The sequence below is a fragment of the Nesoenas mayeri genome, assembly GCF_963082525.1.
Source record: "Nesoenas mayeri genome assembly, chromosome: 11".
NCBI lineage: Eukaryota > Metazoa > Chordata > Aves > Columbiformes > Columbidae > Nesoenas > Nesoenas mayeri.
In genome coordinates this window covers 6,909,527-6,934,560 of record NC_137563.1, presented here as the reverse complement: position 1 = coordinate 6,934,560, position 25,034 = coordinate 6,909,527, and the positions used below count along the sequence as shown (strand labels likewise).

The following is a 25,034-nucleotide window of genomic DNA, read 5'->3' as shown; positions in this document are numbered from 1 at the left end:
AGCTGGGAGAGCTGTGAAAAAGAAACCAGCAGCTTAGGTTTGACGTGTACGATGGGTTAGAGAAAAGAGGAGCCCGAGGAGGGATGTAAAAGAAAGGGGTGATGTGATCAAAGCAGCAGGTTAGGAGAATAACCTGTACCCATTTGTCCTGCATGGCTACAAGCAAGGCAAGGCTGATGGAAAGGATGTGGCACAATCAGGACACCAGGTGAGGAGGGACCAGGGGAGGGTTTCCACTACGGCTCATGGATGGGAGAGGCAGCCTCTGAGCAGCATTGCCCTGAAAAACAGCAAAGGCTTAGATATTGTTTGGGTGTGAGGACCCTGAGAGGCAAAGATGAATCCAACTTGTGCCCCACCAGGTTGCACTTCTGAGGATACATGGTAGAGCTGCACTATGCAAGCTACAGACCCCGAGCAAAGCGATTACGGTTGTGAAGAGCACATGGGACCTGTCATGGCTATTTGGATGTTAAACCTAATGGGAGACCTAGCCAAGGAGCTGGAAGACTTATTGATTTTTTATTTTCTTTCAAGAAGCTCTTAAAATCTTATGGGATTAGAATCGGTTGCTGCTAAGAGACCCTTGTGATGGACACAGTGAGAAACACTAGACTAGATTATGCAAGGCAAACTGAAACGTGTCCATGAATTCTCCACAAAGAGTGACAGTCAAACCTCCAGACACAATTATTTTCCCTTGCTTCCTGCATTTCATGTTACTTCTCCGACAAAAGCCGCTTGGCAATAGGGATTACAAGGCTTTTTGGAGACACTAGCAGACGACTTATCAGGGGCTTGCTTGCTTCCCAGCCAGGAGACGAGTACTGCACTTGCCAGATGAATTGCTCAGGAGGCATTTTATAGAATCTCTGCAAAGTGAGTCATGCGCCCCCAAAACACATGGCAGCGTCCCCGTCCCCATGCGCTGGCTCCCTGCCATGGCACAACTTTCCTCCTCAGCCTCAGGTAGCGACTGGGCTTCCTCTGAGCTCCTCCATCAAAATGCTGGTGGTTCTCTCCGCTCCTGGCATGAAGATGGGCAGTTCAACCATGTAAGACGAGCGTCCATCCTATTGCACAGATTATCCAGAATCACCAACACAAAAAGCTATCAGCAAAAAATTAAGGCACCCTCACAGCTAGGAAGGTGATGTCTCAAATGATGTTGTTAAGGGCAACAAAATCAAATGTTTTTTACTTATCTTGGCAACGCGCAGTCTACAGATGCCCCAAATGCACTGAAAATTATAGGAAAAAATGCTTGATTGCCACTGAAATGCATTCTTGTCTGGGGAAAAGCAGAGCAGGACAATAAATACCCTGGTTCAAGGAGGAGTCAAGAATTACAAATGTATTTCACTGAAAGTGAAGGAAGAAAAGGCGAAGCTTTTGTAACTGAATTGAAGTTGGCTAAGATAACATTGGTCTTTGTAGAAAGTGCTATTTCTTGAAAAAAAAATACATATAAAAGAGTGTCTTGGCTAAAAGACTTCCCCCATTTCTTTGTGATTTCCAAATGAACTCAGGATAGATTATAAAGGGTGGTTTTAACCAGTGAACAAGACGGGACATCTCTGCACCTGCAGCCACTGTAGCACAGCGGGGTGCTATGTGGGGCTTTGTGGATTACCGATTCTCTGCTGCATGCTACATGCCACAAAATGTATTTGTGTCACAAATCTCAGATCCATCAAAGAGAAGCGTAGTGCTATGAACCCCTATGATCCTCAGAGAGAGCTGGAGAAAGTCACTGGTGACTATATTCCTGTAAGAGCAAGGAGCTCATCAAGTAAAAGTATATGATCATAGAAATTAGACAGTATCATGGACTACGAATAAGTAAACTTCTAGTGATTATGGTCAGTATGACCTGATGAAAGACTCCTTCCTCATCCCAAACTACATCACATGAATTGCCCTCAGCAGATGATCAAGACAACCCTATAGGTACCTGAGAGACTTCCTATATAGCACCAAGAGCATCAGCCCACCCTGCTCCTCAGCTGTGGCCAGTGTGTTCAATACTGTCCAAATGACTCTTAAATTCACCCCTGAGTCCAAACCCTTTCCCACTGAGGAAGGGGTTAACGTTGGCTTTAGCCTTCACCCAGAAGAGCACAGCCCTTTGGAGCCCAGCCCTGGGTGGTCTCTGGCTCCTTGGCCAGACTGGACAGGTGCTGGAGTGCTCCCATCAGTTCTGGCTCTCTGAAGGGGCTGCAGTTTTAATTACATTAATCGTTAATTAGTAGGCATCCTGGTTTTCCTGCTGCTAAGTGTAAGAGCCAGGAGGGCAGGTCAGGCAGCAGCTCCTTTGGCTTAGAGGGCAACCCCTGATGAAGATCAGCCTGGCTTCCGCAGTTGTAATTGAATTAGTGCTGCCTCCGTGCAGCTATGATCCACCTTTGTCCATTGCCCCACAGCACAGTGGCCAGCCCAAAGCACAAGCCGAGGTCTCGGCGGTAGCTCAGACCGGGTACTTAGAGCTCATCTTCAGCATCAGTCACAGCCCACCACGTGCTGGTACCACATCCATCCCAGACACCCACCAACAGTGGACACTTCACTCTCTCACTGGTCTGACTAGCTGCATCCCTCTGAGCCCTGGGAGGTTTTCAGAAGCCCAAATCCCTGCGCCTTGCACAGGACCCCATTAAAACCCACAGGACACTAACACGTGCAAAAGGAAGACACTGCTCTGACCCACAGGGGAGAGGGTGCATTGCTCCATGCACCGAGAGACAGCGCTGAACCCACAGCCTTGTCCCAAAATCCCTACATCCCCCTCGGCCAAGCAGGACCTGCTCTGTGGAAGATGCTCAGGCACAACCAGAGCTCCAGCCAGCACTGCTGGACCACAGGGCTGCAGCACGGGAGGGCCAGGAAGGTTCCCTGAGTTGGAAGATAAGCTCAGCAGCAGAGCTTATCGAGGCATCCTCCTCCTCTCCCGCGGGAAAGCGATGCCCAGCCTTTGCCAATCCCCCTGCAAAGCTTCCCACGGGAAGTTTCTGGCACCAGGAATGGTTGCCAGCACAGGATTAGCAGCCTGTTGATTTAAAGGGCTTATTACAGGAGCTTAATTCTATTTTGACAGATGAAAGTAAGTCAATTACAGCTAGAAATAGCTCAGAATTTGGGTTATGTGTTTTGTGTGGTTTTTTTTTTCCCCTCCAACTACTTTTCCCCTGACAACTATTGCCACTAAGCCATCTCCAGCGTAAGCCACCACCAGCCTAAACTCCCTAAATGAATGATGACTCTCCCTATAGAAATAAAGCAAGAAACCAAGAGCCCCAACCTATTTACAGGGAAGTCTCACCCCCAGAGATCTCTTTCTTTTATAACCCCCCATCCCCACCACACCTGTGTCTCCCACACACCTGAAGTTGGAATGAGAGAGCAGAAAGACCTTTTCCTTCTCTCCCAGTAAGACCATTCACCACCATCTAGTGCTATTTATCTGATCAGTAAGACCAGACCATGTCAGTCCTCCCCTTGTCTTGGCTGGTCAATTAAGTGAGCAATGCAACTAGTACCATCACAGGAGCTTACGGGCTACACATGAACAACCCTGGTCCTCTGCCACCGTCGAGCCCGTTCAGGGTACCACAAGTTTCTTGACCTACAGAGCTGTGTTAGACTTGCATGTGTCACTCAAGCACAAGGTGACAAACCTCACTGGTAGCTCATCACACAGACGTTTCTCCCAACTCTAACCACAGGTTGGGAGTTACGGTGACACACAGGCTTACAGACAGGAAAGCACTGGAAGGCTCAGGCTTGCTATATCACATGGTTAAAGAGCTCAAAGAACAGAGTGGGGAGCCCCTGCTTCTGAGGTGGTCTCCAGTTCTCATCTAGGGACCAGCCACCACTTCTGGAGTCCTCATGGTCAGCAGAAAGAAAAAGCTCACGCCTCCAGCACAAACCCATCCATCGCTCTCCAACTCAGGAGACTCACGAAATCCTGGCTCCCAGCACACCAGCAACATTCTCACCCTCGGACAGCGTGCAGCAGGCGCAGCGAGGGGTAGGCAGTCCTGACGTTGATGTGGTGCTTCAGGATGAGCTCGTTCACCCACTCCACTCGCTCCTTGCCGCCCTTGGCCATGAACGCCGGGATCCAGAGGATGCTGCCGTTGAGGCTGTGGAGGCGTTGGAGCAGCTTCTCCCTCCACGTCTCGTTCACCAGGTCCTCGAAGGCCCGTTGGATGACTGAGGGGTTCATAGTCACCAGGTCTGTCTTCAAGCCCACATCCTGTGAGTACTCCTGGACAGGGGCCAGATTGCACCTGTGAGGGGAAACACCGAACAGCCCTTTAAAAAGGACATAAGAGAGGGCAGTGACGAATGTGAGGGGTGTTTGATGCCAAAAGCCAGAGCCAGTGACAGATGTGCCCATTCACCCTCATTTTTGGGAAGAGAAGGAAGAGGGAGTATGAGTCTCTGCAATAAATTAGAGTGGCTCTGACCTGGTAATGATGAACCATCCGAATTTAAGGCCATCATTCCTCAACATGCTGACAAGCGCATGCATATTACTCTGGGGCAACGCTAATAACGGACATAACTTTGGTGTCTGGTGGGTGGGTTTGTAGGGATCGGTATCTCTTCTGGTGTGGTTCAAAAATAACACGTAGCAACAAACCTCCCATCTTTGCTGCCATGGCAGATTTGAAATGTAACGGCCTTTCCCACGCAAGGAAAGCTCTTGCCTCGATTCTAGCCTTGCTGGGGTGATATTATCCCAAGTCCCTTTTCTCCTCCTGGTGAGTCTCTGCTAACACAGACCGGGTGACATCAGCAGTGATGATGACACCAGCGGGAGGTGGATGCCAGAATATGATCTCCGTAGGGTTTGGCTGTCTGGAGTCTGTGACCTTCAAAAAACATCTATTTCTCTAGTATTAATTGGTGTCTCAGGCTGTGGATGTGGATACAGGCTCACGTGGTCCCCCGGGAGCTCTCTGCCATGAGCTCCTTTGCCACGCCAGGGATGAAGGCTGCGGGATAAACTGGCAGCAAACCACCCTCATTATATGGTGGTTTGTTACAGCTCCTCGAGGGGGGATACGCAGCCCTCAAGCCATGGCCGTACCATGCACGTGGCGCTGGGAAAATGGCACTGGAAACCCGCTGCCAGGGCGATGCAGAGAGATGCGCACTCAGTGCGGTGAAAACCAGAGGGTACCCGTGTGTTCGCACACTGCGTGCTCTCCTGCAGTGTTTTACAGTGAACTTACAGTATTTAACAAGCAGGAAAGTCACAGTATTTAACTAGCAGGAATTGAATCCTAACCATCTGCCTCAATAATCAGCCATTGCTACTGTTTTCCCTGCTTTACAGATGAGGAGACTAAGGGAATGGGATAAAGAAAATGCAGCTACTGGCAGATAGAAGCCTTTTGATCCATTCACTGAAAATAAACATTGGATCTGAAGGGCAAAGCTGTATCCTGGACACAGAGCCCACCTGCAGTCATTGCCAACTCCAATTAAAAAGCTGCCTGGATGAAGCAAACCTTCCTCAGGAAGATGCAGTTCAAGTGGTGGCTCAGATAACCTACAGTGGGAAGAGCACATCCATGCCCAGATCTGCACTAGTGCACATGGCTGGGGAGAAGTCACTCAAAATCCCAATTCTTACACCCAGAAAAGCTTTTTTCCTGTAACTTTGCTGCCTGACATGAAAGTGCCTCCTTAAACTTTGCCAGAAATGCAATAAGAAATTTTTCCCTTTGCTCACTCTGGTTACACATAAGGATGCAAATGATAATGCCCCATCCCCCATGGATAGAGCAGCTGGGCTTGAGTGGGGGCATTATCCTCATTCCCACATCACACCGGGGACTGCCTCTGTGAGCTGCTGATGGATTGGCCTGTCTTCATAATAGACTCGCCAGAAAGAAAATGTCTGCACATACATAAATCACTGGCAGATACCTACAACCCCTCAGCTAACGGGTGCTGGGGATGGCAGGGCAGATGTGCTCCTCCTCTCCACTTCAAGCATCTTCTACAGCAAATTCGTTGTGGGTCAGAATTTGCTGCTGCAGGTCCATGGGCCAGTTCATCTGTGGTAACAATGGTGCTAGGGACGGAGTGGTTACAGGGGAGCACCAGACCCTGTCGTGCACAAGTTTGGTGCCAGGGCACGGTGTGGCACACCTGGTGCTTGAGACCAGTGACAGGACCCGAGGGAATGGCAGGAAGGTGTGCCACGGGAGGTTTAGATTGGATATTAGGAAAATGTTCTTCACCCAGAGAGTGGTGGAGCACTGGAACAGGCTTCCCAGGGAGGCAGTCATGGCCCCAAGCCTGACAGTGTTCAAAAAGCAACTGGACAACAGCCTCAGACACACAATGTGAGTTTTGGGGTTGTCCTATGCAGGACAGGCGTAGGACTCAATGATCCTTGTGGGTCCCTTCCAACTCAGGACATTCTATGATTCTATGACTTGGGAACGGATTGAGCTTGTGTCCGTGGGGAAGTCCAGGACTGGCTTTATTTACAAGAGGGTACATACGTGGGAAAAGAGCAGGGAGTGCTTGGATCTGGGAGTGCTGGGGGTTAACGGTGCCCTGGGAGGTTTAACAGCACACTGTGAGAACACACAAGGTGCATTTACGAGGACTTGGTGGTTGGCAGAAGAGTCCGCATTGGTGAACTCTATGCGTGCACATAGGGCTGCAAGGCTGCACCACATGGACTGGGATTCCAGCTACTTTCCATCTCTCCAAACCTCCCCATCCCTTACCTTATGACAAAGCTGTGGGCATCGATCTCAGGGCCGCAGCCGCTGCTGAGCAGGACCCCCGAGTTGCCCACGATGGCGCAGGTGGGGAACTGCTTGCCCTTGAGGGGCGAGGTGCGGGGCAGCAGCTCGTACAGGTTCTGCGACACGTTCATGGTGCTGTCCCTGTCAAAGACGTAGTGGATGATGTCCCCTGGCTTCAGCGTCCCCTTCAGCACTGAAATGTCCTTCTCTGCATCCAGGAACTTCAGGATCTGTTTCCTGAGGACAGGGAAGAAAACAGCCCCATTAGGTGAGGTACAGAGATAATGTGGGTCATACATAAGACAACCCTTGCTTCCTGCCTGCTCTTGCTCTTTGGACAGTCCCAGCCAACTGATGCTCTCCAGGAACAACTTTCAAACAGACGTGTCCATAATGCCTGCTCCTTCTTCACCCATCCCTTCCTGGGGCAGACTAGCATGGCCAGCCCACCATTACTGGGGGGTCCCTGCATCTACCCTGGGTAGAAGCTCCTTCCCCGCTCCAGGACCCATCACCAGTGCACACCAGTTGCACTTGGCCAGGAAAATGAGGGCTCAAATACTCCTTGTTTTGTCGTTGCAAGGCCAGCTGGTTCAGCCAGGAATTCATTTCCAAGTGATCGCTTACAGATATGAAGCCTAGCTCAGCAGGAGATAAGCCTTTTATTTCTTTCTCGACTTCTTTAGATGATATACAGAGGCAATTTGCCAGCTTGCACTGGAGAGGACCAAATCTGTCTCTTGTCCTATAGGTAATTACCAGTACCTGATCTTCAAAGAGAGTGTCTGGTTGTGTCTCCATTTGGATGAGGCTGGTTTAATGTTGTGCTTAATGCTTTCATTACTTCTGTCAACAACAGCTGGAGACGAAGAGTCATTTATTACTATTTCAGCTCTAGAGAAAAGAAAGACAGGGCGAGAGAGAGAGAGAGACAGGATTCGTTAGCATCCCAATGGCACTTCTAATCACTGTCTTCGGCTCTGGCTGCTGGAATTCAAACTTCATCAGAAAAGCAAAATTGTAGTTATTAGTTAAACAAGAACTGAAAGCCTGTTTGTATTCTGCCACACTCAAGCAGACAGACACAAATCCTTAAATACCTGCTCGCTTACACGAACACAGACTTACAGCCAGGCACAGCTCTACAGAAAGCATAATCTTACACATCTAGCTGTTGAAATGCATGCACACAAAAACACAATGAGACTCTGTAAAGACAGACTCACAGACAAGACCCCCCAGAGCCCCGGGGAGCCCCAAAAATTCACTGAGACGTGTCCTACATGGGCAGCCAAGGCTGCTGACCTGCTGCCTCACACACGAGCAGCCCAAAGTGGAGCCAGCTCAGCTCCTGCAGCGAGTTAAAATCCTCATCAGAGAAATGCAAACTTCACTTCAGCCAAAGGAGAAACCGATTTATCTGAGCTGCTGGGTGCTGCTTGTGACATCGGGCTACGAGCATCCCGTACCAAACAGGGGAGGCTGGCTCACTGATAACTTTTTTCCCATTTTAGAAGAGAGCACAAGGATGTCAGCATCCATATCAGCTGCTCCAGACCCAGAAATAAGCACGGGGACAGGCAACAGCTAGATGCTGTGGTTTGGAAGTGATCACTGGGAGACCCCAGCTTTTAATCCCTGCACTAAGCAGCAAATCAGCCCCAGCACTTCAGTGCCATTTACATCAAATGGCATGAATTAAGGGAGCCTCTGAATATTTGATTCCAGCCAGCCGCCCTCCAAAGAGAATACCCAAGTATCTCATCAAGAAGCTGCGCGTGTGTCTGCAGCCCCGAAAAAACCTTCACACTTCAGAGCACTCTGAAAAATACACAGCCGAAGCACTCGCTATCAGCTAAAGGGAATCTCCCCATTCAGTGCAAAGGGTTTTTTTTCCAGCTGGGAAATGGTTTGTAAATAAATACATTTATAAAAAGCATGTAAAACCCAAGGAGGGAGAAAAGCGAGAGATGGGGCAGAGCTGGTGGCCCAGGCTCATGGGCAACATCCAGCTCCCAGCAGCACATGTCCAGCCCAGGGAAGGCGCTCAGGACACACTGTGGTGCACACTAGGTAGTGTTTCAGAAAGGCAAGGAAATATGTTTAAAAATGCTGGCTGTCAGAGTCCTTGTGTGTATGTGTACAGTAACCCTCCAAAGGCTGCCAGGCAAGACCTCTGGATTTGTCTGCATCTTGCATTTTGCCATATCACCTCATGTCTTGCAAAGCTTACTTATGAGGGGTCAAAAATCATAACAGGAATAGGGCAAAGAAACCTTGGGAATTACTAAGATTTTTGTTTATTTTGGCCATTTTCTGTGTTTTGATCATTTGCGATGACATCACAGGATGACATCATTCTTCCTTTCTAGCTTTGCAACTGTGTCACTTGGTAATGGTGGGCTGACATGAAATTATTGTAAAAATAACGGAGAGACACTGAATGAAGCTGTGATGCCACAAAATGACTGCAATGGAGCAACATTACTGAAGTGCATTCTGACAAAAACTGAATGAAATTCTGATGTCAAAGACAGCGATCGCTCTTATAATAGCACATACTAAAACTATGAAAGTGGCAACTCTATCACTGACTTATTTTCACAATAAGTAACTCTCTCTCATTCTCTCAATCACCGCAACTTGCAGATCCTTGGTTATTTGCAAATGATTATTGCACTGTGCTGGGGGAAGAAGGGGGAGAAACGATTAAGAAAATGCAAAGCAGAACTGAAAAGAAACAGATACATTTGCTAAATAAGAACAGCACTATCCAGCGAAGAGGAGAAGCAGATTAATAGCTGCCTTACAGCAAAAACAAATGAACACAAAATCTAATTTACAAACCTATTAGATTTGCTATGTAAGCTGTTCACAGCTGATCTGATTGTACCTCTGCCTCCAGAACTCCTGCAAGACAAAGGAAATGCATTATTTATAAACCCAGCTCCTCTTTGCCAAGCATTGTTCAACAGTCAAGAGATCCTGCTCTGAAGGGCTCCGAATGGAGACACCGCTGCACCATTCGCATCCCAGCCCGTCCAGAAGGGAGATATCCTGGTGTCTGTCAAGGGCTTTTCACATCCATTGTCATTGCTGCCCTACCGCGACCGTAAAAATCATTCTGGCAAAAAAAGCTCCTAACCAACCCAATTAATAATACCTGCGCATCTAACCAGCCATCAAAGACATCTGGTCTCTGTCATCAAAGCAGCACGCAGCCTACAGGTTGCATTAAATACATCTCTGCTTTGATTTTCATGAGTCAGGTGTCAGCAGTGCACAGAGAAGGTCTCCTCCATCTCCAGGTTGCCGAGGGACCTCCGTGTCCTTCTCAGGTGGGGACAGAGCTGAATGATCTGGTCAGGATTCCCACCACTGTCTTCATCTTGGCCTTTCAGTTCAGACCACCCAACATGTCTGTTTTATCCAAACCGAGCCACCAGCCTCCTGGGCTACTTGTGGAGACCTCATCCTCACAGTGCAGCTCCTCCCGGCTCCCAGAGTCCCAGGCCAGACTCAGGGCCCCCTTCCAGCCCGCTCCGATCCCATGAATGCCCTGAAGCCCATGATGCCACGAAGCCAACACAGCACAGTCACTCGCATGCTGGTGCTGAGACCTCAAGTCACTCCTTGTCACTCCCATGGCCTGACACCACTGCACAAGGATGGGTGCCAGACCTGCCTGAGCGAGACCTGTGGGAATGAAGAGCCAAAGTTTTCAGCACCAAGTGCTAGATCGATGCTATAATGAAGAACAGGTGGGACCAAGCCTCTTCAGAAACCAATGGCACTCGTATGACCTGTCAATCCTCAGTTAAACATAAATACACACAAGTATCGGCGTGCATCTAGTTGGCCGCAGAGCTCCTTCTTGCTTTAGGCTGCTATTTTCAAAAGGGTCACAAAGAACCAGTTGCCCATTTTGTGACGCTTAGTGGGAGTTGGGCTCCCTGTCAAACACACGCATTCATTCCTCTGTTTTAGTGTTTCCATTGCACAGAGATCCAAATGAACACGCTCACAAAGAGAACCAAATCCTCTTTCAGCAGAAATATTGTCACTTAGAAATAAACACCTTAATGAAAAATGTATCTCAGGAGCACGTATTTCTGCCAGCCCTGAAAAAACCCCAAATGCATTAGACATAAATGAACAAGAAATAGAGTGCGTGACTGTTTGGTGCCATCAAAAAAGATATTCAGACTTGTGTGATGTGATGTAAATCCCTTCGTTAGGCTGAGCACAGCTCTCAGCACTGCCTAACATCAAACCCTGGGAAATGCCATGACGGTTGTCCCATCCCTCCCTCCTGCTGGAGACCATCCACGGCCAAGTCAGAGCGATTCTTGCTCCGACACTCTCCTCTGACAAACCTGAGAGTCAGCAAGCTTTTTCATTTTTTGGTGCATCAAGAGAACAGCAGGACTAGCTTATTCTTAGAGCCTACTGGCATTTAACAAGCCTCTGCTTTAATGGGGTTCACGGCGGGGTGTGGGAGCAGGCTGGATTAGCGTGCAAACCACGCATCCTTGCCGAGACGTCTCCTCTGAAGGAGCCTTCCAAATGGGATTCACACTCCTTCACACTTGCTGTAAGACAGATATAGGGACTGGATTAAGGGCTTAGAAAAAGAAATGCTGCTCCCTGAATAAGTGCTGGTTCACAATCTCTGCAAAAGGGGGAAAAAAAAAAATCAGAGATATTAGGAAGTGGAGAAGACCTGTTAGCGCTCAGCTCATCCATGTTTTGCAGCTACAGCAGGACTGATTCGAAGCATCACAACATATTATTCAAATGCATTTATCCAATCTAGTTTTACATGCCCTCAGCGACAGGTCTGTGCATGTCTCCTCCTGAAATTAAGGCAAACATCAGGGCTGGAGATGCTGGACGTGAGGAAGGCAAGTTGAAAGCACATCTCCCAGCTCACAGTGTGCAGGGATGCACAAGGAGTTTATCTGTCCAGATCCCCTGCTGGGCAGCCCCTCAAGGCTTCTTTCAGGGGTTATTCATTCTCCCCTACGCACTGTGAGAAGCAAAAGTTTGCAAAATATTGTAATGCAAACAGAGCACAAAGTGTTCTGCTGTCATATATGAGCACAGAGGAGGTGGCTCATCAGTGGAGGAGCAAGCAAGACTCTGCTCGTCATCTTCCCATGCCTCGCTCCATGCCACTGTGCTTTGCTGGCCACAGCCACTGCTGCAGGGCAGCATTTGGCCCAGCAGCATCCAAGACGCTCTTGGTGGGCACCTGAGATGCTGGCAGACCCTACTCCCTGGACCAGGCTTGGTTTCTCTCTCCAAGACACAGAGATTGCCTGAAGCTGGGACATGAAACTTGGCTGAAGGTCTCAGTTGGTTTAATGAATCCTACAATACTCCTGTGGCTTCAAAACCATCGGCATTTTGGCCCTTTGTGTCACTGCAACTTTTAGGCACCTTCTCTACAACCTTCCTTTGTACAGTCGAAGACAACATGTGCTGTGAATATGATTCCATGGGGTGTATTGCCCTGTCCAGCCCCCCTGCTCGGCTCAGCCCACAGCTGGGTACCAGCCCAGCAAACCAGATGCTCAGAAAACCCAGATTTTAGCCAAACTTGGTATTTTCCAAGGTCTGCCATACCACATTATCAACACAAACAAGGCAATATCGCTGCACTGCTTCACTTCCCCCACCTGGGAAGAGGAAAACATTAAGAAAGGGAAGGAACTAATTAAGAGGCACATGTTAAAAAATAATGTCAGCCCATTTTATTATACCTTGCTGACCTGGAGTTTCAAATCTCTTGGCTTCAAAAGGCAAAGACCAACCTCGATTAAAGTTGTACAGTTAGGCATTGATTTTGAAAAGCTTTCTAGCACTACATCATGTTGAGATTGAATTGCCTTATTAATCTAGTTGTTATCAGTTTCATTGTATAGCCAGCTCCACAAAGTACCAACCTGCTTCCTAATCCTATTATTTACAAAATGCTCCTCTTTTGACTTCTGTTGGGATGTTTTCCAGTGATAAGTCGCATCTATATGTGCTAATGCCAAATGACTGGCTTATGCCATCCTTTCTCATTTTTGCTTTGAGATTTTCAAGCTGAATTTCTACTATCTAAGTTATTATATAGGTCAAAACATTCTGTGCTCAGATGTAAAGTGACACTGATTCATATATCAGAGAATAAAAAATTACGGTTCAGGTCCAAATTTTCTTGGATTAATAATTACTGACAAATCAGGAATGCGAAGACTTTCCTATTCACCCTCTATGAATGGGCTGTTTAGGGGTTTTGCTTTATTTTTCATTGTTTCCCACTTCTTAAATGATTCTCTTAATTGTTGCTAGGTACAGTTCGGTCTTGCTTCGAGCAATTTCGATACGTGAAATCAAAGCTGCTTTGACCGAACAAGTAGGTCACACAGACTCTTTGGGCGAGCGGATCTCTAAAAGCCAGCTTTACGCATCCGTATTCTCAAATTCAAAAATGGGTTTTCCATGGATGTTTTACAATGCCCACCTCTGATTCCTCCTTTCCCCCCAGTCTCTGTGGCAGAGAATACACATGGGAAGTGGGTACGAGGAGAATGAATGCGTCAGAAATTTCAGCTGTACCAAACCACCCATTTAGCCACATCTGTGGAGTCCATTTCTGGTGAAACAAAACCTCTGCTTCTTCCTGACCTTTGACAACCCAAGTCCATCTCTTCTCCCACCTTCACATAAAAGAGAGATAAGAACATCTCCATAACCCTTTGGGGGATTGTTAAACAGAATTTATTCATCTGAACTCCTCAGAGAGTTCAGAGTGCTACAACTGTTATCTGAGGAGTTCAAATGATTAACACCTACTAATTAAGTTTTCACAACCTGCTTTTGCATTAGACGTATTTTATCATCTTTGTTTTATGGCTGGGATAGCAGAGGTGAAGTGGCGTGGCCCATAACACCAAAAATGACAGTCCCCCAAGCCAGGACAGTAGCAGGCACTATGGGCTTACAGCGGATCCATCCTCCGAAAAACGCTGCTTTTCACTTGCTGCGGGTGAGCACGGCTCTTGCTGTGTGAAGGGGTAGGACACATCACCCAGAGAAACATGGGAATTGATCTCAAAAGGTCTTACTGGCCTGAAAAGCACATGCAGCCATTGGTCTCCTGAATGGCTGCAGGCTGTACCAATAAGGCAGTCTATATCTATTTAAAAAATAAAAATACTTGCAGCCATATTTACTTTGCTTTTAAGGGTTGCTCTGATGTTGTCCTCAAGACCAGAATTGGTATTTTCTATCTGAAGAGCACACAAGTGTGATGCCAGGCTGGGTCAGGGACTATCCTCCCAAAATCACTGCCCTCCCAACCCATGGGTAGCCCCCAAGGCAGGGAGGGAACATGGATCAGAGTGCTCACAGACCCTCTGCAGGATGCTGAGGTGGATCCAGTCACTGTAACTGAGAATTTTGGGTAAAAGGGATACACTGCTGAGCCACAGAAAATGAAATACAAACATGCACATCAACCTCCTCCTCCCAAACGAGGTACAGATTTTGTTCCTGCTGATGCTCACAGTGATCTATAATCCTGTGTGCACTCATGGGGACAAGCCAGACCTAGCAAGGTCAGGGACTAGCTGGCATCTGCATGCTGCCTTGTTAGAGATGGGCTTGGATGCACTGACTGCCCTGTTAAGTGAGTGAATTAATTCTGCTGACTAAGAGCAGCACAGTCATTAAGCTCAGCCTTGTGCTCCCCGACTCCTCAGAGACGGGGCAGGATTCGCTCAAGCCAGTGCCGTGAAATGTGGATCAGGAGACAGCGCTCAACCCTCCTTCCTCTTCCCTGAAATTCAGGGTTTGCATTGAGACCAGCAGAGCAGCAAACGTGACTCCAGGGCTTTCTGGGGAAAAACTGCCACATTTCCAAGTTATCTAAGAAAGAAAAATAATTGGTTTCTGAGCACCAACCTGTCAGGCCTGTCCCACAGGGTGTCCCGGGAGCCCAAACTGAGCAGGAACCGAGCCCAGAGGCTGGAAACCGGGATTACCCAGGGACCGCACCCTGGTCTCCATCTGCACATCAGGATGTCACTAAAAAGATGGCAGAAGGGCAAATTCATCGGCAAGTCCTGAGCTTCTCACTAGACACTCAAGTGGTTTCTGCGGGGTTTAGGTCAAAGCCCACCCATATCCATAAAATGCTCTGTTATCACAGAAGAGACAAAATACAGAAAGGCATCACTGCTGGCTAGCCTGACATGTACTTAAATTAAACAAAAGCCAAGGTCAGGTTAGAAGCGATGTAATTAGAGATGCATTTTTGACCCTAAAGATCAGGTTCTTGAACACAACATCATGCACCCTCCCTAACACTGGTCTTCCGTCATGCAGAAACACAGCTCTCACCAGCCCATTCCTTATCTTGCCTCCCTGTACCACATTTCATAACACGCCGGGATGAGCCAGGATATCTGACACTTGCAGATCATTCCCTGTGACATTTCACCAGTTGCTTTTGAGGTTTTCATCCCAGGATGTGGAGGAGATGGCCATTAAGAGAAGTGGTGGCCACTGGGTAGACCTGCATACCTGCACTTTCCCAAGGTTCCCTCTGTAGGGATTAGTTTGGAAGACATTTCTAAAGCGTTTGTGTGCTAGGATGAAAGATCCTGTAATACATCTTGATGAGATGTTTGAAATTGCACTTCGATGTGTTTAAAATCTCACTTGTTCATATTGTCACAGCTTGGCAGCCTAAGTGTCAAAAACTTCCTAAATATCAGGTGCTATTTTTACTGCTCTACGTGCCATTCTTTCGATCGAGTCATACGACCACATTTGGGAGAGCGTGCCCATATCATGGCTTTCAGGAAAAATCACCTCGCATCATCTGGGATCCCGATGCAGCTCCAGTATGCAAGCCACAAGAGCAATGTTTGTGCAGCCAGGCTCGTGGCGTAGCATCTTCCAGCAAGCCAAGGAGTCTTGACGTAAAAGTGTCAGCCGATGGCATTGCTCTTGTTTATGGTGCTTGCTCTTACCCACCACAGGGAGAGGTAGATCTGTCATGTTCATGCAAACCAGCCTTGCTAATTTGGTCACCTCCTCCCATGCCACAACCCCAATCACATCGCCCATCCTGCGGGCTCCTTCCCAGGGGCCACAACAAGATGGGAAGGTCAGAGGTGCTCAGCATCCCTACCTGTTGGGTGGTAACCGTGGCTCCACATCAGCTCCCGCGTAAATGAGAGCAGGGTATGACCCTGAGATTTCTGCCTGGTTGCAAATCACTGCATCATCATTGCAAGCGTACGCTGAGGACGCAGGAATCAAGACACATGAGTCTGCAAAACAGAGATGCCTATTGCTTAATAGGGAATAGGCAAATTAGGCTGAAATGTTTATGTGACAAAAGCAGTGAAGAATTAGCAGGAACAGCACAGCTTCGAAGACTAAAGGAGTCGAGGGAACATAAGGGATGCTGGTGGCAGCCTGCCGCCAGGATGCTGCTTGGGGATCAGCCTGCACTGGGGTAACCAAACCCCTGTCCCTGTCTTGAGCTACCTGCTCTGAAGGACCTGCGAGAGGCAGAAGGATGCTCGGAGCAGCCCGATGGTTATTGCTGCCCGCGAGGGAGCCACAGTCCAGGACTTTCATGTTCTGTCTCCAAGCCAGCATGTGCTTTCCCCGAGCCAGAAAAATCTCTCTTGTGCCTGCAGAGTGTCAGGTCTCACATCCACATGTGTTCACCATAACGTCAGCGTGGCCTGACTCCATCACCCCGTGACGCTCTTGTTTTACTGTGGCTCCAAAGACAAAATACTCATGTGCGTGCAGGGCTCAAATGTCACGCACTTCACCTCTCCCATCCTGCAGACTGGCAGGGCCTTATTCTTTCCTTCATCTCAGGTCTTCCATTACAAGTTTATTCCTGGCATTGGTTCAGTTTCTTTGGCTGTGTTAATGAAACAGCCAGCAAATAAAAAGACATTGAAGGTGGCAAAAAGGATGCAGTGAGGGGCTTGGGACTGAGGGTTGTGTGTCTAATTCCCCTTCTGGGAAGGGAGAAGGAAAAAACATCAAGAGCCAAGCAAAGACCTAGAAAGTAGCTGAGACAAAAGATTCACTGCTTAAAAAACATGTCTACACTATATATTTTTCCTGAAATAATTTTTTCCTGCCAACAGAGCAGAGCTATCAGGGAGTACAAATAGCAGAGCATCAGTCTTGCAGCGGATTCTGTCATCCCGAGCATTCGCGTCCCAAAAGGCAGAAATCCCAGTGGCTCCTGCAGCATCTTGGATGCCACGTACCTTGGGAAACGGGAGCGGTGCAACATGAAAAGATAGGGTGTCTGAAGGGCTGTGGGTCCTCAGGCTCATCCTCCCACATCCATCTCTTGTCTGTTTTTCCCAGTGCTCTGTGCAGCCCCTTGGAATACTCATGGTCTCGTGTGAATTCTTCTTCCACCATTGACGTGGATGCTGAGGACCTCTCCTGGGAAATTAAATCCTCCTGGCATGTTCTTCTGTACGAGCATCCTCAGAATAAAACCATGTGCCTACACAATGAGGGTTGGGAGCACCTGGATGGAAGCTGTACCCCACAATCTGAGTTATTTGCCCACCATCACAGGCACTCGGCAGCAATGGAGCTGTACGAGGACCTTTGCAAGGACTTAGTCCCCGGATTACAATGTCCAGATGCCAAATATTGAAAAGCCAGTAACGGTTTCAAAGCTTGACCTCCTCTCTCCTTGGCTCACAGAGCTACACCATGGAAATCCAGGTGGCAGCAAGAAGTTTAAATACCAACTGAGCAGCTGCTGGTTGACAGTCAAGTGTGCTTCTGGGTGTCTCAAAAAGTGCTGGAGATGCCTCATGATGGTGCTTAACCTCACAGGGGAAACATGTCCTCTGTTGTAGCCGCTGGCTGAGAGCTGAATTATATTCCTGAGGACGCTGGTAAAACCTGGGCTGGGAGGTGACAGGTCACAACGGAAGAATCATCCTTCAATTTGGAGCTGCCAGACACCCAGGCGATACCTGGAGCCCACTATGATGCTGTTTGATTGAGGGAGGCCTTGAGAGAACACTTCAAATCTGCGCTGTGGCTGTGACATGTGCTTTTAAAAGCAGCCCTGCCCGCAGAGACTGCTGGATGGGAAGGGATGGTGTGCTCAGCATGCAGATGGCCAGCCTGTTTTTTTGTTTTGGTTTGGTTTTGTGTTTGTTTTTGATGTTCCCAGTGGATTTCTATACGCAACAACAAGGACTTTATTTGCAGTAGCAATGAGAAAGTGCAGCGCTTAAATTTGGAAAGAGCTGACCTGGTGCACAAGCAGCCAGCTTGATGAATCCAACGTTGTGCAAACAAGGGACCTCAGAATAGTCAATAGTGGGGCCAGCAGAGTTAGTGGGACCAGGGTGATGAAGCTGCTGAACACCTGGCAAAGGGGAGCATCCCAAAAGCTGATGGTGTTTCTGCCTTGTAGTGTCACCTCCAGGAGTGCTGGTCACCCCTGGGCTGGTGCAGGGACTCCTCCTAACGGGGTTACCTGGTGACAGGACACGGCATTTGTGCTGTGGCAGCACCTGCCACTTCAGGAGGACCATTCTGGCCACCCCGCCCATGCACCGAGCACCCTTATCACATGCTGCCGTCCCAGCTCATCTTCCTTCCTGCTCCCACCCCACTCCGTTGCCGCTGCCCCACGGGGGTTTGGGGAGCACTGCGCCCGTCTCCCCAAATCAGCCTTTTCGCTTCCCAATCGGAGTCAGTGCTGCTGCTGTTGATGAGGATGCATCACCCAACGCTACCACCACCACCAAGGCTGCTGCTCAGCCCAGACAAGGAGTTGTTTAGATTTGCGGTGGGAACACAAAGAACAAGGAGCTGTAAAGATGCTTTTTTTCTTTTGCTATTGCATTGCAAGGGGCAGACCTGTTGCCATCAGCCTGGTGGTGTTCACTGAAGGACGTCTGAAATTCCATTCCCACAGTGAATTCACTGTGTCAGGAAACTCCCTTGTTACCAGAGGCAACTGGGGATGGAAAACAGAGAAATGGCAAAATAATTATTGTCTCATACTGTAGTTTGGGCTTATTTCTTACTGCTAAGGATGACCCAGGCTCACGGAAAACAAATGATGGAGGCAATTAGAGGAAGTCTGTCTTTGGAACAACTGGTTTTTATAGCAACCGTACCTGCAGATGTATTTAAGTAGTGCTGGTCTCAGGGATGAAAAAACACAATACCTGTAGCCTGAAAGCCCAAGGAAAGATAAGAATCTCCTGTTGAATGCTCTCCTAGAAAACCAACAGCAAGCACATCTGGCATGCAAGCAGGCACAGATCTCTAAGCAGAATAACCATGGTGGCTGCAGAGAATACAAGAAAAAAACCTGACCCCTTTATCCATGTCTGTGAGGAGCCAGGACGGCTCGTGGTGGCAGCGGGACCTGCTGTGTCACTGCTGGCCACGGTCCCAGGGCTCCGCTCTCTGCCCACGAGTACGGCAGCAGCACGGCGGAGCGGGCACCGAACTGCTGATGGCCAAATCACTTAACCTCACCGTTAGCTGCTCAACAAGCCTTCGCTAAATGAACCGACATTTGCAACTCCTTGTTCTCTGCAGGGAGGAAAAAACGCTTCCTTTGCTTTCCAGCCTGGGATAGTGCATTTGTGGGTTTAGAGATGGGAAATAAAAAGCCCACCTCAGCAAAAGGGAAACTTGGAGGGCTTGCTGGAGCTGCTTTGCTCTTTTCATAGCTCTAGGGGTGGGACTGGCCATGGCTTTGGGCACTCTGCACACAAGAAGCACTAACTGATGAAATGCACCTTCCTCCTCACTGGTGAGCTCAGAAATTCCCTCTTACAAACTGCTGACTATCAGGACTTGACCAAAGAGCAAGTTTTCACCAGCTGTACTGGGAAGCCCTTAGAGGGACCGGTTATATCACAGAACTGGTTTCTTGTTGTTGTTCCGCTGGATTGCTCAGTGCTTTCCATCCCGCTGCTCCCAGCCCTCCTGCCAGACACCAGTTCCCTGCAGGTACCACTGCTCCTGCCATTCCCTCTGAGCTTAGCTTAAGGGAACAAGCCATGGAGATTCACCTCCTTTAGATCGCTCTGGGCAGGAGCACAGGGGGTTGGACACATCCCGGTGGCAGCCCCCACAGCCCCTGGCAGGCAGCAGGAGATGGGAGTGCTTTACATGGAGGAAGGGGAGCTCTGCAGCCAACCTAAAATTGGTTCCTTGAGCTCAAGTTATCGTCAGAAGAGTCGCAATCAAAGCCTATACCGAGTATTTTCTTACTCAAATCAGTGCTTCAGTGCTCCAACATTGCTTTTATTTTCCACCGCAATGCGTCATGGGGCTTTTGTTAGAGCCCTGCCATATCCAACAAGTACAAGGGTCTCTCCACTGGCTCCATTTACACGACTAGTTACAGGCTGCCTGTGGGATTCTGTCCTGCAGAGAGGTTTTACTCCTCCAGACCAACACAGATAATTGTTTGCTCATGTGCACCCACTGCCTAAGTGCACAAAAGTGTATGTTGGTAGAATATAGCTCTTTTTTCAGCAAAACTTCCAGGTGGAGAGCAAGTCTTAGACTGACTCTGGGTCAGGCACAGTAAATCACAGCAGGACATTTATACTCTATGGACCAGGCTTGACAAGAAGTGTTACAACTACAGACCACTCAGAGCAAGCACATCAGCCACCATAAAGGACACAAAATCTCTTTGTGACATTCCTGAGCCTCTGAATGGCAGGCATTAGAAAAGGGCACATGTGGAAGAAGTGGCATTTTACTGACACGCTTCCAGGCAGGCGAGCAATAATAGATACTCCCATTCGTCACTTAAAAAGCGCAGAATATAATTCCTCTTGTAATCAGGATGGAAAGGCATATGGCCTGGACTAGCAGAAGAAAGGTTGACTCATATTAAGTCCAACCCATTACCAAGTGTCAAGTGCTCCCTAAGATGGCTCACGCTAATTTGAGAAGTCACCTGGTGGCAGCGGGTCACCAGCTCCCTCTACAGACAATCAGGACACAGCCGGACCCCTGCAGAACTGCTACAGCAGATGCATAACAACAAAGAGTCCCTTTAAACTGCCACCAAGGAGCAGAATTTTCCTCCTCATCACCGGCAATAATTATTCCACTCAACGCCGAGTCCTTTGTCTTCCTCCATGGGGAGAGGTCTGGCTCGCTCCCCTATCCTGGGGTGGATGAAGAAATGGCTGCGATTGCATTAGTGCTCCCCAAGACTGACATGAATATGTCTTTTGTTTCCTTCCAGGGAAACAAAGAGCCGGAGCAGGAGGGATGGAGGGAAACGCAAGCGCCACCGGGCTGCAGGAAAAGTTCAGCAGCCCGGAACCAGGTGGTTGTTCGGAAACAAAGTGCCAAGACCATTCGCAACGGCAATGCTTCATCACGGCAGCACACACCGGTGAGTGCGAGGAGCCAGCCAAGGCGAGCGGGATGAGCACGCCTGCCCGCCCGCTGACACCCCGCAGCACCGCAATTCCAGCCATGCGTGTATAGGTGACACGTATATAAAACGACAGGGATGAAAACCCCCGCGCAGGGGTGGCTGCTGGCTGGGAGGAACGGGCTAATGAGAGCGACACAGCGTCACGAGCGAGAAACTGCTGAATTTTCATCCTTGCCCTGACACCTCTTTGTTTCAGTATCTCGCGTCTGCAGGAGGTGGTATAAGAATATCTGGAGGAGCAAGACGGGACTGCTTAAGGAGCAAACATCTTTCTCAGAAGCCCCTGGCAGGCAGAGCAGCTCGTGCTGCCCTCGGCTCCTACCTCCATTCACCTGCGATGCTGAGAACTTATTGTCCGGGGAAACAGCATGATATTATTTTTATTTTTTTTTGTCCTTTTGTCAGTAATATTATATTCTTACTTTGTACCCAATGAACACTTTGTTCTTTCCTTCTGCAATTTCTCAGTATTTGTAGGTGAGAGAAAAACGTTCTCCCCCTGCTGCCACCCATGTGAGGCATATTCTTCCAAAGACAATCCAAATTGCAGGCAGGGGGCAGGGTATGTGTAAAAGTGGGCAAGCTGTTCGCTCCTCACAATAATTAGAGGGTGTTTCGATGCCAAGGAAAAAGAATAAAAGAGTTGCACCTGCCTGCATTTCCCAGCCCCCCTCGGTGCTGTGAGCCTGCCAGGGGACACCTGGCCAGCTCTTTGCTTTCCTTAATGCTTGGGCTGTAGTGGCAAAAGCGAGGGTGGTCTGTGGGGGTGTGGAGGAGGATGCTGAGCCACATGGTCCATCAGCCAAATATTCCTGGCCTGGGAAAGGGCTGCACAAAAATCCAGTATCGCCCAAACCTCGCATGGAGAGGAGCTGTTCCCTGCTGCACACACAGAGTGCTCCTGGAGAACTTTGGAAGGCCATCTTTCTCTACACCCTGGTGCACATCTTGTTATGTACATTTGCTGTCACACAGTCTCCTTTACCTACAGGTGCTGTTTGCAAAGGATGCTGCTCTCATGTGTCCCTCAAAGCTGAAAACATTTTATCATCCCCATAACTGCTGCAGATCAGACACTGAGCTCTTACACCTCTCCCCAACAACACACTCCAGCCAGGTCAGAGCATCGTGTTGACCATCCCTGGTACCACGGCAACACACGGGGATGAAGTGTTCTCTGTGCCAGGCTCCTCTGCTAAGAGCTTAGGGTGTAAGATGAACAGTGTTGGGCCTCTTGCTGTGCTCCAAGAAGCACATGGGATGAAGAAGCTCCTCAAACCCAAACCACTTTGGAGATGCAATGGGGAAAAAAAGTGGGTGGGAGAGGGCAAGCAAGAGAAAAGATCAGCTTGACCTACTTCATTATTACCTCTTAATATAGCAGGGTCCCACCTTTGCTCTGTGCAACCCTGTACCACAGCTGATGTGGGAACTTACCCATGAACGGCCTGGGACTAACACGTATCAGAGGGCGGCAGACTGCAGGACCCATCCTTTGCTCCCTGGGGTGTAGGGTGCTCCGCTCCTCGCTAGTTACCTTGTGCACTATAATTTCTGAAATGCCGTGTGAAACAAGCTGCTTGCTGTTTCTGCAGAACTCCTCTGACCCTGTTGCTGTCTCTGCCGCTGCACTGCTTGGCAGTACTTCCTTGGAGGAACTACAGCAACAAACTCAGATGCCAGGGCTTGGAGATAAGCAGCCAGCAACCATCTAATTTCCATACAATGTACAGAAAAGAGAGGAGGAAAAAAAAACCCACAACACTGGGAATCCCTAATGAACCAGGGTGAAAAACAGGACAAGTAAGTAACAAAACAGAATAGATTTTCAATAAGGGCACAGCAAGTTCTAGCGGACAGATATAGCAGATAGACGAGAGAGAAGAAAGAACAGAAGCCGGAAAAGAAGATGGGAGGAAAGCAAGGGGATCAGAGCAGCCTGTCCGATGGGGAGAATGCTTCAGAAGCTTTTCATTTCCTTTATCATTACATAGATAGTGCCAGCTCATTGCAGAGCAACAATTCATCTAGCCTGGTAACCTACAGTCTGGTGCTGGATGTTTCTGGACAAGGCTACCAACCTTTAAGCACTTCTTGTCTGTGGCACCCAATAAAATATAACAATGAAACAATGGCAAACATCACGGCATTTAATTTACCATTTCAGCCTCGAGTGCCAGGTGTTTGTTTGTTTTGATGTAACACAGCAGGCAATCTCACCTGGTCCCAAACAGCCAGACCATGTGCCATTTGGGTACTTTGAGTGCACCCCATGTTAACAGAATTATTTGTTTTCCCACACTGCTGTAGTGAGTTCCTCAAGTTAACGCAAACCCTTCTCTCTGCATTTGTTCCTCTCATCCCCTAAGTTTCCAAGCAGCCCTCAGAGATGGGGTTTATGGGGTGGGTAGGGTGTTGTTTCTCTACTCAGACTAAGGGGCTGCTTTAGCCCCAGCCATGCAGGGCACCTGCAGGTAAACACCCTGTAGGTGACCAGGAAGAGATGATCACAAAGCCCCTGACGCAGCCCATGGGGACAGAAAAGTGGGTTGAGCTCCCCCTCCCTGCTCCATCACCCCCACCCAAACGGTCCCTGTTCAATTTCTCCCACCCTGCAGACTGGTTCCTTATCCATCATCCCCACAAACGGGTGCCCACTCCACCACACCCATCCAGACCAGTACCAGCACCCCAAGCCCCCCGGGATGCACCATGCCCCACCATCGCCGGCCAGCAGACTGCCTGCACCAACATCCCGCTCAGGGACCTGCTCCATCAGTAACACCTGAGCACCGTGCCCAAACCCCTCTCTCCAGACCAGTATCTGCTCCAACATCCCTAGCCACACTGGTACCTGCTCCAGCATCCCTACCCACACCTGTACCCGACTGAGCATCTCTACCCGGACCAGTACCTGCTCCAGCACCCCTACCCGGTTGGGTACCTCAGCGTCTCTAACGGGTCCGGTACCTGCTCCAGCATCCCTAACCGGACCGCTATCTCAGCAGCTCTAACGGGAGCGGTACCAGCTTCTGCCCCCTTGCCCGGACCCGCGTGGCTGCCCCCCGGCCCCGTGCCCGGCAGCGGCGCGGTCCCGCCCGGGGTTGCACCGGCTCCGCGGCGCTGCGCGGGAGCGGAGCGAGCTCCCTTTCCACTCCGGCGCGGCAAGAAACGGGGAAAGCCGGAGACAAAGAAACTGTCCGGGCGCCCGCCTGCCCCCCCCCTTCTCCGCCACCGCCTCCTCCGCCTCCTTCTCCGCCGCCAGCACTCCTACCCTCCGCGCCCCTCCGCGGCAGGGAAGGGGGGTATTTACCCGCTCTCCTCCTCGATCTCGGAAATATCAGCGAAGATGAGGAAACCGACCAACAGCGTGAGCAACGCCAGCGTCCAGCCCCGGCACGGCAGCGGCATGGCTCCCGGGCTGGGCTGGGCTGGGCTGGGCTGGGCCGGGCCGCTCCGCGGGGTGCGGAACGCGGCGCCGCGTCCCGGGCTCGGCGCCGCCGCCGCCCGGCGGGGCCGCTCCGCCCCTCGGCGCCCGCGGAGCGCCCGTCCCGCCCCGCCCGGCGCGGGGAGGGGGCGGACGGGGCGGGCTCAGCCCCCACCGCCCCCCGCCGATAAAGTTTGCGGAGGGTCTCCGCGGCGCTCCGGGAGCGGTTGCCCCTCGTTCTGGCTTGGGGGGGGCCCGTCACCCCCGGCGGTGCCCCCGGTGCACGGGCTTTGCTTTATGTTGTCGCTTCCGTGGCGCGGCCCCTGCCTTG

The 25,034-nt window shown here is 49.8% G+C and overlaps 1 protein-coding gene across 2 annotated transcripts in view; it reads right to left on the bottom strand.

Annotated features, from left to right (window-relative positions):
• Nucleotides 1–24,687, bottom strand: part of ST8SIA2 (ST8 alpha-N-acetyl-neuraminide alpha-2,8-sialyltransferase 2) — a gene marked incomplete at both ends in the record, with an annotated part of 29,975 nt that extends 5,288 nt beyond the window's left edge. Inside the window, 5 exons of one of the 2 annotated variants that reach the window (XM_080350885.1) lie at nt 3,999–4,292; nt 6,759–7,016; nt 7,545–7,673; nt 9,627–9,689; nt 24,590–24,687. In XM_080350885.1, the coding sequence (XP_080207011.1) occupies nt 3,999–4,292; nt 6,759–7,016; nt 7,545–7,673; nt 9,627–9,689; nt 24,590–24,687 (842 nt within the window). The remainder of the gene's footprint in view (nt 1–3,998; nt 4,293–6,758; nt 7,017–7,544; nt 7,674–9,626; nt 9,690–24,589) is intronic. The other variant, XM_080350886.1, reaches the window with a different exon arrangement.
• Nucleotides 24,688–25,034: the final 347 nt, after the last annotated feature.